Raw genomic sequence first — 12633 nt, 5'->3', positions numbered from 1 at the left:
AATGGTTGACTGAACTTCACAGAGGACTAAAGCCGGGAACTTAAACTAATGGTTTTGCCTTTCCACTTCCCAATTGACTCTCATAAAAGGCTAGGCTACCTCTTCACATCGCACCTGATCCCGAATCATGTGCTCTGTTCAGGGGATCAATAGTGGCTATTAAGCTTTTCCCTTTCTATATATTCTTGAGAATAAGTAAATACCATCCTTTTTCCTATCAGCATCTCTCTATCTGACAGTAAATATTGCTTTCAATCGATCAGGCACTAGGTTATTAAAGTATGGATATGCCATATAATAAGGGAAAAGGCCTCAAGTTTTTTTAGCGCAAAAGAAAAGCCGATTCCAAATTTTCTATTTCCCGGCAAGTCTATGAGAGTCCTATTACGGATCCTCTGATCTTTAGCTTGAATGGTCGTGTTTTTATATAATTAGGTCTTTCTTCTGAGCTCTTCTATTACGGTACGGAAAAATCAAACCTATCACTCTCAAAGAATGGGTAAAAAGAATTCAAGCTAGGGGAGCCTACACTCTCTAACTACCTATACTACGCCCCCATTGATTGGAAACCCTCGGGGAAAATGATCCCATAAACAAAGGAATTATACAGTACGAAATAGCAAAAAAACAGACTAATTCGATTCTAAAAAATCGATAATAGATATTTTATTCTGCTTAAATTGTCCCGACAAGGAGAGATATTCAATATTTGAATCAGATTGGATTTCGTAGTATACCAATGTGAGCCAAACTATTACTATTTCATCTAACTTGAATAACCAAGGACTGAATTTGACTATGGATTCTGATAACTCGAGAAGTTTTTATTTGGTTATGATCCAAAAAGAAAAAAGAAAGGTTTAACAAGCCATGAGAAAATAGAGTAAAGTAACCATACGTTCTGTTTGCATAACGTGTATACGCCACGCCATACAATCGAAATAGAAACATGGGACGATTCCAGAATTTTGAATAGATCCGTGGGGATGAGAGAAGTTGTTGTTGAGAAATATGAAATTGGAAAGGAAGTCAAACTCCCTATGGAACCTGTGATCGGTTGTACCTGTACTTTAGTGATACGAAAACTCGCTATTCACTCAGTTTCTGGTCAATAATAAGATTATGTAGGAGAGATGGCCGAGTGGTTCAAGGCGTAGCATTGGAACTGCTATGTAGGCTTTTGTTTACCGAGGGTTCGAATCCCTCTCTTTCCGTTTCTGTTAATTCACCAACGTTACCGACCACAATGAAATTTCTAGTAAGAGGAAAATCCGTCGACTTTCTAAATCGTGAGGGTTCAAGTCAAGTCCCTCTATCCCCAATAAAAAGCCCATTTTACTTCCTAACTATTGTACCAACCTCTATTTTTCATTAATGGTTCAAACAAGATTCACTATCTTTCTTATTCTACTCTTTCACAAACGGATCCGAACTGACTTCTTTGGATCTTATCCCATTCATACAAATGAACATATTATAGTATAGGCAAGTAATCCCTATTATTAAGTAAGTCATTCACAATCCATATCATTATCCTGATATTTACTAAGTCCAATTTGAGAATACTTTTTTCTTTTTTAGTCCCTTTAATTGACATAGATACAAGTACTCTACTAGGATGATGCACAATAAATAGTCAGGATAGCTCAGTTGGTAGAGCAGAGGATTGAAAATCCTCGTGTCACCAGTTCAAATCTGGTTCCTGGCACAGAACGAACAATGAATGCCTTTTCGGGAAAGAAAAGGGCCACATATTTTTTATAGGGAAAAGCTTTTTTTAAGGGGAAGAATCATCAACAAAAAATCCAGGAAAGAACAGCGAAGGAAAAACGTGAAAAAACAAGTGTTTTCCCGGAACGGAATAGCGGAAATTCCATACGTTGATCACCAATGTTGCATGTCTTTCCTTAAGCTGGAGTACTTTGAGTTAGAAGGCCTACTTTATTCATCCTTTTAAAGCCTACTTATTCGTCTAGCTATTTCCAATTCTAATAAATAACCCGATCATATCATATCTTGGAAAACCCTAAGACTACCCAAGGCTGTACCCTACAGTGTTACCTATAGTCTATACTTGTGTATACATTGCCTTCTGGGGTGGCAAGCTAGAACCAAGTAGTCTAGGTATCAATTCCATTTTAAGTCAATGATCCTCATTTTCTCCAACATTAAGAAGATTATTGGTAAGGTGACCAACCATCACGCAGGATTCCGGGTCGGAGTAGCACCTCTTGCCTGATATATACAGGTCGTTACTGGCGATTCGTTTGTGCCCTATGGTGTTCAATTGCCCGTTTGTTCCCTCCCCCTCGGGACGGGTCAACCTACTTTGCCCGCTCAGGTGCCTCCAAAATGCTCTGACTAGACCGCCGACACCCATGATTTGTCCATCATTCAAAATGGCATTTCAAGGGCTCATAAGGTAGGAGGAATCACAGATCCTCCGTGCACTTTCGCCTAGAGTTAGTTTGATTTTTCACTACTGTCTGAGTGGTGGCTAAACCCTGAAACTTTTCCTTGAAATGAAATAAAGATCTAACTTTATTCCAGTAGTGGTTTCCGCAAATGTAGATAATCTTGTTGATTAACACCCACTTTCCATACACTGCAATTCAGAGGCCATCACCTCTGGTCTTTTAGTAACATATCAGTAAACAAGGCTCTCCTCGTGTAGCTTTTTGTTCTCGAGGAAGAAAATCTCATTGATTACTTGCAATGCCGGATGAAGCAAGTTACAACATTGGTTCTTTCGTGATTCACGTATATTGGAAATCTCTTTCTTTAGGAAATGGGATGGCATTCAATTTTCACTTAGGGATTCTCTTCTTCCTGAACATTCATGAAAAGAAGGACTCTGGCTTTAATGCTAAAGTTTAGTACAGGGCCGAGCGTACTTACCTACTTAGACAAGAGGGATACTTATAGATCTCTATGAGCGTAAGGCAAAGTGGGCAAGACTACTTCCACAACTACATTTTCGCTTAAGCAGGACCTGTGAGACCTCGAAGCAACCGTCTACTACTAGTTATAGATGTTATTTCTAATTGAATAGAATGGATGCTTCACAGCGGTTCTACGACAGGCAGGGCAGCCGGGTGAACATAGGCAGCTGTTCCTACAGAACACAAGTCTTTCTCTAAAGCACGACCTTCCGATTGGACTATGTCTGGTCTCTATCCTTTTTATTCCAAAAATGGGTCCTCGATCAAAATGATCTGGTGTCTATGTCCATGCCTGAGGTTGGTAAACCCTATATCTATTGCGGGGTGGTTTGAGGAAGGGACAGCTTGTAACCCACGACTTACTACTACGAAGATTCTGGCGGAGAGCTTTTCACATATAGATAGGTCGGGATTAGGAAGCTCCGTAGTCAACTAATAGTAGAAAATCCACCTTGTGAACCGTGTTTGTCTTAAAGTACTGTCTGAGAAGGAATATACCTATTCCAATCCCTCTAGTGGCTATACTGATTGACATAGGTAGCTTTCGTAGTCAAAGCTCACAGGGCCAAATGCTCTATTGGAGTGGGCACGAACACACACAATCAAGGTTCGAATAACTTCTACTTCACGCCTTGAGGATTCTATGACGTTCACTCAATGGTGTTGTGGCGATTGCAAGCAATCAATAAACGAGGAAGCCAAATTATGGATCTAGGAAGGCTGCATCAGAAGGAAGAGTAGGTGTTGCTATGCCGTTGGCTGGGACTGAGACAGAGAGAGGGGAGCATAGCCCCTATGATCCCGGTAAAGAGTTCCAACTAAGCTCTTCTCAGGTTCTTTCTTTCTCTTCCATTCTTATGTTTATATATTGAAGTGTAGTTTTCTTACTATAATATAATAATATTAATCTAATATGCCCATTGGTGTTCCAAAAGTACCTTACCGGATTCCCGGAGATGAAGAAGCGACTTGGGTTGACTTATACAATGTTATGTATCAAGCAAGGACACTTTTTTTAGTTCACTGCCCTATACATAGAAAGAAGTGCTTTTCCACCGGTATCAACATTCTATCTGGAATCAGTAGCGATAATTGTTGTATTGTGAGCCAGCCCCGTAAGACACTACGCACCTCCAAATTATATATGATTTTTCCAATCATTTCATTTATACGACCTGCAAATAAGATAAGATCTTGGTTCGCCCTACAAAAAAACAACTATATGCCCTATAAACTTGCTTGCTTCTTCGAATCTCGAAATAACATATAGAAAGTGTTTCTGTGATGAGACCATTCTCGATCGATAAATGCGATAGGAGCCTATGTGTTTCACGGGTAGCCGGCCAATAGGGGAAGGTTGTGAATCCGGCGAACCGACCGCTTTAAGAACGTGATTGTCTTCTCTCACTCAGTTATCAATTGACAAAGATGACCTATTCTTTTTCGCCCTAAAAACGACAATGGTATGGTACTTTTTATTCCAATGGAGATTGTGTGGGTGTCCGCTCATGTTCACGTTACATGCTAAATAAGGCTTTCGTTGGAAAAACCAATGCCGACGTCAAGATCAGTCTCCTTTCCTTTCTCTTTTCGGGAGCAGAGCTGAAAAATATGGGAAATTCCAATGATTCTTTGTTCATTATCATGTCGATTCCTCACAATCGCTCTTTGTGATGCTGCGGAACCATGGCAATTAGGATCTCAAGACGCAGCAACACCTATGATGCAAGGAATCATTGACTTACATCACGATATCTTTTTCTTCCTCATTCTTATTTTGGTTTTCGTATCACGGATGTTGGTTCGCGCTTTATGGCATTTCAACGAGCAAACTAATACAATCCCACAAAGGATTGTTCATGGAACTACTATCGAAATTATTCGGACCATATTTCCAAGTGTCATTCTTTTGTTCATTGCTATACCATCGTTTGCTCTGTTATACTCAATGGACGGGGTATTAGTAGATCCAGCCATTACTATCAAAGCTATTGGACATCAATGGTATCGGAGTGCGCCTCTTAACGAGGGTGATTTAAGTGCAACGAAATGTACCGGTGGTTCGCGAAGCATCTGGCTTACCGGTCATCTCCCATTCCCGTCGTCGAGACACTAAAAGAACTATAGCATGCCAAAAACGGGGAGTTGAGGTGGTTAGACCTATACCCCGAAATGCTCCCAGCATAGGAGCCTATGGTTCCATTCTTGTTATTGCTGGAGGTACACATACCTCTTCTCGGTGTGGTGGAGCGATATACAAAAAATAGATGCTAAGCCTGCAATGTCCGATAACGGGGCTTCAGTAGTGAATCTATCGGCACCACAGCAGTGGCATACAACTTTGGACCTAAGGGCAGGTCCCGTTACCTTTCGGAATGGGGGATCCCCGTTGGCAACAACCATGGTAGTAGTTGCGGAACTACCGGGCCAAGAGAGGACAACCTGTTGTTCCTTCTCCTCCTTCTTCGCTTCGGGGACGGAGGTCCTACGGTAGGTAAGAGGACGCACAAGCACTTGACCGAAGGGGACCAGCGCTTCTACTCCTCCACCGAGGAGCCATTCTTGCGAGAAGCAATGGATGTCGTGAACGGTGGGAGGTCAAATAAAGAGAATTGACCTCTGAATACAGTGATCCTATGATCTAGATAGACTCCGTCCTTTTCTTTAGATAAGGGTGACTCAAGAAATTGGGGGTGGGACCTGCTGGCATAATGCAGGCTGGAACATGGGAATTCGAGGTCTCATGAACGAGTTTTTTTTCGTGGACAAACATACTTTCCGGTCTTTTTTATGGATCCTTTTAGATCTACGGGCCGGCCGTTCACATGAGCATAGGGAATCTACACTGAGCCTTCGACTTGGCCCCTGGCAGGATAGGTGAGGAATCACTCTTGAGATCTGATCTATTGGGGCCTATAACTTCTCCAAAGCCGACTAGCATCCCTTTCCGTGGTGAACTGGCCGTCCCATACCTTCATTTTGTCTCATGTGTGTTGAACATTGTCTTCCTCGGTTCCAGCTTCACTGATGTAGGTAGGGCTGGGCGAGAAAGGGTCCCCTCTTGCCTATTAGTAAGCGGGCCTTCGATTCCACCGGGGTCTTACGTCTCATAGAGGGGGAGAACTACCTAACTAAAGAAGAATAGTGCTCTTTATAAATAAGAGTAGGCGTGGAGAGCTTTTTGCGGGGAAACTTGCAAGTCAAGTTTGGGGGGAGGCGGGCGTCGACCCAACCTTATGAGTATTCGGACTATAACAGTTCCGATGAACAGTCACTCACTTTTGACAGTTATACGATTCCAGAAGATGATCCAGAATTGGGTCAATCACGTTTATTAGAAGTTGACAATAGAGTGGTTGTACCAGCCAAAACTCATCTACGTATGATTGTAACACCCGCTGATGTACCTCATAGTTGGGTTGTACCTTCCTCAGGTGTCAAATGTGATGCTGTACCTGGTCGTTCAAATCTTACCTCCATCTCGGTACAACGAGAAGGAGTTTACTATGGTCAGTGCAGTGAGATTCGTGGAACTAATCATGCCTTTACGCCTATCGTCGTAGAAGCAGTGACTTTGAAAGATTATGCGGATTGGGTATCCAATCAATTAATCCTCCAAACCAACTAAACCGGGGAAGCTGAAGCGGAAATGCAATTCTCGGGTGAGGGAAGGGGGAAGCTCCAGGAAGGCTTCGCTCGCTCGCTCAAAAAGCTCTAATGCTCGTTTACGAGTGGAGTGCATAAGCCCTTATTGAAGTAGGGTGAGGCCTTACTACACGAGCTCGTAAGTCAAGCACGGAACGAGCCTTGTCTACGAAGCTTCGCTTCATCATCTTGCTTTCTTCTGGCGAAGCTTAATGCACTATAACATAGGCATGCATGAGGGTATGGTAGGAAGACTCCTTTTAAGGCCGACCACTACATAGGAGCAATAGGAAGCCAAGCCGTCAAAAGGAAAGGCGAGCAGCCCTTATTGCAATAGCAAACGGCCTACTTATAGCCCTATTTGTACCCTTTCTCGGGGACTTCAACGGGCCTTACAAGCTTAATAAATTGCAATTCTTCACCTTTTCCTCAGACAGTGGGAATGCATTTTCTTACTTGATTGACATTGACAGATATGTGTACCACACCGAACAAGCAATATGTCATATGCTTGATGTACCAGCCAAGCCAGCTTTTTTTTTCTCAGTTCCCTTATCCTTAGCGCAAAAGTAAAAAGAAAATGAAAGAGAGTTTGTATTTGCAAATGAAAATGAATATGGATCTAAATAAATTAGATAATCAATAAATAAGAATTGGAATAATAGAAAAAATCTCCTTCGCCCCTTATCTCTTCATCATCGTCGGTTCCGTCACTTGTGGTATTCGTTTAGAATCTTGTTGACCCTACTCGCTTACTCCTATTTTCCTTATTTCTTTTTCTACATAATTAATTAGAACTTTCTTGAAAGAATGGGGTTCTCTCTGGGGGGGCGCACCCTCTCTTCCTTTTTGAGAAAGATGGGCTTATTTTTTTTCAATAAGTTCTATTGCTTTGACACATTTAGTATATAACATAATATATATAAGAAAAGTACTAAAGGCGAAGGGCATTCTATTGTACAGCTACTTTGGTATAGTTACAAAGGTAACCGGTAGGTGACTGTTGAATCGACAGTAGTTACGAAAGGGGGAAATAGCTCAGTTGGTTAGAGTGTTGGTCTGTCACGCCAGAAGTCGCGGGTTCGAACCCCGTTTTCCCCGCCCGATCTTTCTTTCTTCCCGAGGTCATACCTCTGCCACTTTACCCTGAGTTTCACTAAGGCATATAACCCCATTCGGGTAAGAGGAGCAAGCAGTGGGGAACATCTATTTATATGCGTGTTAGCATCAACAGCATCTTTCTGAAAGTAAATTACATCGATCCTCGGTGCTAGGTACTCAGGTAAGTAAATCCTGAGGATAGAACTAGAGCAAGTAAGCTCATCGCACTATCAAGTCAGTCAGGAACTAGTCTGCCAAGCTTAAGAAGAAGTGAAAAGTAAGCAAGTTGTCATCTAGTGAGGGCTAAAAGACACGGAGAACATCCCCTCTCTTTCATTTCATGTCGGTTCAGCCGAGCCAATAGATTCCATAGGCAGGTCAGTTATAGCTGTAGTAGCCTTTGATTAGGTCCTTTCAATAGACTTTCCGTAGCTATAATTCGATAGACTTTCCGTAGCTCAGTACTGCTGATCATTGACGCCCGCAACTGTACTTAGGGCTGTACTTGTGAAAAGAGATAGAGCTGTCTCGTTATGACTCAAAGATGGTCAAAAAGCTAATAGATGGGCCACAAAAGGTAGAGGAGAGGGGGTAAGAAGAGTAGACTTACTACTGGATACAAGATAGGGTATACAGCTAAAAGGGTGAGATAGAGGAATGAAATGAGCCAGTGAAACGGTCCACGACCACAAGTATTGAGCTATAACCATAAAACTTAGGGAGTGCCTCAAGAAAATCCATTGAAATAGAAGACCCAGGTTGTAATGGAACAGACAAAGGTTGAAGAAGACCAGCAGGAAGGGTGTGCTCACTCTTGTTGAGTTGACACAAATTACAGTGAAGAACAAACTTGGAGGGAGAAAAAGAAACCAGAAGGGACCCATTGTTTCTGTGCAAGTCGAACAATGATGGAAAAGCATCCAGTATGTAGCCGACATATGCCAACAACCCAAATGCACATATGCTCGTTAAGTTGAAACTCCTAAATTAAAGCGCAAGCAACAAAACTACTTTTTTGAAGGCGCGGAGTGTTGAAGAAGAGGATAGCTCGATTAACACAACTAGGGGCAATATGGTTCATTTTCCTAGAACACCACAACAAATGTCCCTACCAGCTGTTGCCAGTGAAGCTGAAACCATGGCTACCCCTCAACAAGCCTCTAGCTCTTATCCTAGGCCTGAACCGCCTGAACCTCCAATTACCGTACCATTGGTACTGAATACGACCACCACTCACACCTATTCTAGACCTTTAAACCCCTGACCACCTAGACCTCTAGTAGCAAAGCAACTAAAAGACCCAATCACAAAAATAACCCTCTCTATCCCCCTCAAAACCTTGGCACGAACACTTGTTTCCAGCCACCTATGGCCTTCCTCACAGCTCAAAACATGATAATATTAGACCTAATCCTGCACCTCCACCACCACAACCAAGACCCAATTCAATACCAAATATCCCATTTTCCCAACCAATACTTTTGCCCTATGCTGGAAATTCCATGAAACCAGAAGTGCCAATATATACTTACCTTAACCAACCGCTTCCAACTCAACAGCATGACCCGTACCAATACCTGCAAGAACAAAGGCCGCAAAATCAATATCAATATGGGCAGCAGATACATCAACCTCCTAGAGTTTCTTTTCCAATATTTGAAGGGGCCAGGTCTTGGATACAAAAGTGTGAACATTACTTTTCGGTGTACCAAGTTACGGATTGGTACAAGGTAGAACTTTCGGCTATGCACCTTAGGGGGAGAGCTGAAAGCTGGTACAAGAGTTTCTTAGTGAATAGGGGACAAGTATCTTGGCAAGAGTGAATTCAAGAGATTGTAGAGAGGTTTGAGGTAAGAAATGTGGTTGGTGTAGTTGATGAGTTTAATCACTTGAGGCAAAGAGGAAGCCTAGAAGAGTACAAGTCACACACAATTGGCAGAATTGAGGGTTGCCATGTTGAGGTGCAATCCCTATTATGATGACAACCTTTTTCGACAAAGTTTTCTTGGGGGTAAGGGTATTGTAAATAGAGATAGATGTTTCGTCCGGCTCTGAGAAACAATTCGGCAACCCCGCTCTTCCCTTTGCCTCTTCCACATCTATTTTTGAAACTTGATTCGGTTGAGTTTGAAGCAAGGATCTAATCAGATAACGCTTTGTTCTCCAATGAATGGAGGTGGAATAATTTCTTGAGATAGAGAAAGCTACATCTCGACTTTATTTAAACGAAAGAAAAAGGTTAGTCCTGCTCCTAGACTTCCAATTCCAAGTAGTAGTAACGGAAAGGAACAGGTTTAGGAGAACTTTTTTTATGTCTTTCTTATAGCGATCGCTGAAAGTCAGTCAATGCCCTGGCTTCAATGAATGAAGACCGATGGGCTACGAAGTGGAGATGATGTCGTTGTGTCATTGCTCGTGATGTCTTCACCAGGATTTGACTTACCAATGTGAAAGGTACTGTGCCAGTGGTTCTATCATTTAGATAGAGAGTGATCTTTCCTTCTTATCGAAGAAAGATATGACGTTGGGAAGGGAAAGGGAGTAGAAACGTTTTCGTAGCCTTGGGGCGAAGGGCTGAGAGTTCCGTGATCCAGTTCTTTGAGGCATCAAAGAAATCAAACTGGAGAGTTCAAATGTACGGTACTCATGTCTCATTCTATTTCTGTAGAAATATACCAACGAAATCACGGGGACTGATTCAATGGAGCATGTTATCCCTCTTGTCCAACTCTCAGCTAGGTACTCATGTAACTCTATCGGGGAAAGACAGGAAGGATCAAAGTGTAAAACCACTTGTTTGAAACATCTATAAAATATAAATGGCTATTAGAAGTAGTATTTTCGGTGGTCAAAGGGAAGGAATCAGAAAAGAGGGAAGCGCTCTCAAGGTAGAATCAGTTCCAGGGAAGTATGTCCATTGAAAGGAAAGAGTCCCTAAACAGACAGGTTTTCAGCAAATAAGACGGGTCCTGGTCTTCGGCAACAAAAGAAGCCGAAGCGAGAGCTCGATCAAAGAACCTTTATAGATCCTCATCATCCTCAGGTTCTGGATAAACAGCGAGAAGGGAATCTTCCTGTTCGAATGGAAGATTTTCGAAAGAGAGGGGAGAAATCAATCACATGCGTGAGCGGATCGAGCTATTATATAATAAGTAACGGCTGAAAAAGCTATTCTTGGTAGATCCACTTGTCAAGGCGCGGAAAGCCGTGTTCCTTCTCAGCTCACGCTTTCTTGATTGATTTGAAAGACCCTACACACCACCGTATCCTTGGCTTTCTTCCCACTTTCAAAGAACTTGCTATCATTCTTTCGATTCTATCTCCTCGCTTTAGGTCTTATGCTTCTTATTAAAGGGGTTATGCCAGTCTGAGTCCATCAGTGTTGAAGGAATGGACAGAGACAGGCAAAGACAAAGTACTGATTTTACTGCCGATAGAGAGCAGAGCTAGAGACAAGATGCCTAGGACCTGGAGGAGATCCATAAGAACCAAGTCGTGGAGAAGATAGCATCAAACTGGAGATAATAAACCTAACTCTCCGTGCTTTAATCGAGAATGGATACAAGGTCGTCGAGCGAAACCTTTATTAGGGGGTAGACCTACCTTGTTTTGTTGACTTATTGCTTTCCAGCAAAGCGTGCCGGCCCTATCTCTAAAGCACCAAACTTCCACATTTTAGGAGATGCCCTATCTTCCCTTAAAGAGCCAGCTTATTGAATAGAGCTATCACTCCTTACCTTACCTAAGACCCCTTCGGGATATCTTTTGAAAACCTTTTCTCTGAAAAGAAAAGATGTTTGCGATCCCTTGCCCGCTCGATTAAAGAAAGTGGGATCTGGCCTTGCATTTTTTAGATAGGGCTCCCTCACGGCATTCTTGCTCTTGCATTTGAAAGTCGAATCAGGATTCCATCTAGAGAAAGGTTCCGAATGGAACTAGTGAATGTGTATGCCGAACGTAGGCAGGTATACCTGACCTTTGATATTAAGCTATGATCTCTCTTCTCTCTCTTGAAGTTCCCACAAAGCAACTCTGAACCTAAGACCGGGTTGTGGGATGTCTTTTGATATTCTAAACTAAGAAAAACGCAATTGGATTTCTTTTTATATCCCTATGATAGGAACTGAAAGAAAAGGTCGAGCTTAAGCCGATTCCATTGCGGAAAGAAAAGAGGCTCTCCCATTCCCACCTGATACGTCAAAAGCAATTGACTAATAAGGGGAACCAACCAGTCGAATTCGATTGATTATGTCACTCCGCATTACTAGAAAAGTGCAGCAGCTTTCTACTAAAATGGGCTTTGGCACTCCTTCCGCTATTACTCGAAATAATAATAATAGTGAAAGGGCAGTCGAATTTGTGACTACGTCAAAGGCTCGTTTCACTCGAATTTAAAGGTTGTAACTCCTACTTATTTCTATTAATTAAAGCTTGCCCATGGCTGCTTTCTTCCCATTCTTTCTTCTTTCTCCGTCACTAGATTTCGGTTAAAACGCTTGGTCCACCCATGCTTTTCCTCTCCATTTTTCATATGGAAAGGGAAATCAGTGCCAACTTATTGGAATTCTGCATGGCATATTTCCCAACCTTCATTCCTGCTATTCCAGGCTCTAGTGCTCAGTCATAAACCTATTGCCCGCTCCGCTTTCCCATTCCTATTGCTTTCGGTATCTGAATCTTCCTGAATTCAAGTAGAGACTACCAGGGCTTTCTTCTTGTTTGATTTTCCTTGGGGCAGAGGATAAAAAAATGGATTTCCGACATAGCACCTGCGGCATTAGGATTCTAAGATTTAGGAGGGGAAGGCTGAGGAGAGGGATCACATGCATTGAAGCAATCTCAAGATTCAGAAATGATCAAAATAATGGTACAGGGAGAAGAAACAGAGGAGAGTCACGAAAATAGGGTAAACGCAAAGAGACGATGAAAAGCAATTAGAGAGGAG

The 12633-nt window shown here is 42.3% G+C and overlaps 1 protein-coding gene and 3 non-coding genes across 4 annotated transcripts; all 4 read left to right on the top strand.

Annotated features, from left to right (window-relative positions):
- The first annotated feature begins 1127 nt into the window (after positions 1 to 1127).
- Positions 1128 to 1214, top strand: TRNAS-GGA (transfer RNA serine (anticodon GGA)). Its single transcript has one exon. It is a non-coding gene; the product is annotated as a tRNA-Ser (tRNA).
- A 421-nt stretch (positions 1215 to 1635) lies between these two features.
- Positions 1636 to 1708, top strand: TRNAF-GAA (transfer RNA phenylalanine (anticodon GAA)). Its single transcript has one exon. It is a non-coding gene; the product is annotated as a tRNA-Phe (tRNA).
- A 2834-nt stretch (positions 1709 to 4542) lies between these two features.
- On the top strand, positions 4543 to 6620 carry LOC123102879 (cytochrome c oxidase subunit 2-like). The gene is made up of 2 exons (XM_044524339.1): positions 4543 to 4954; positions 6143 to 6620. The coding sequence occupies exons 1-2, from the start codon at positions 4567 to 4569 to the stop codon at positions 6568 to 6570; spliced, it is 816 nt and encodes a 271-aa protein (XP_044380274.1). The 5' UTR covers positions 4543 to 4566; the 3' UTR covers positions 6571 to 6620.
- Positions 6621 to 7614: 994 nt separating this feature from the next.
- On the top strand, positions 7615 to 7688 carry TRNAD-GUC (transfer RNA aspartic acid (anticodon GUC)). Its single transcript has one exon. It is a non-coding gene; the product is annotated as a tRNA-Asp (tRNA).
- The last annotated feature ends 4945 nt before the right edge of the window (positions 7689 to 12633 follow it).

Source organism: Triticum aestivum, chromosome 5A (genome assembly GCF_018294505.1).
Source record: "Triticum aestivum cultivar Chinese Spring chromosome 5A, IWGSC CS RefSeq v2.1, whole genome shotgun sequence".
Classification (NCBI taxonomy): domain Eukaryota; kingdom Viridiplantae; phylum Streptophyta; class Magnoliopsida; order Poales; family Poaceae; genus Triticum; species Triticum aestivum.
The sequence above is the reverse complement of the archived record's forward strand: the minus strand, read 5'-3'. Positions and strand labels throughout refer to the sequence as shown.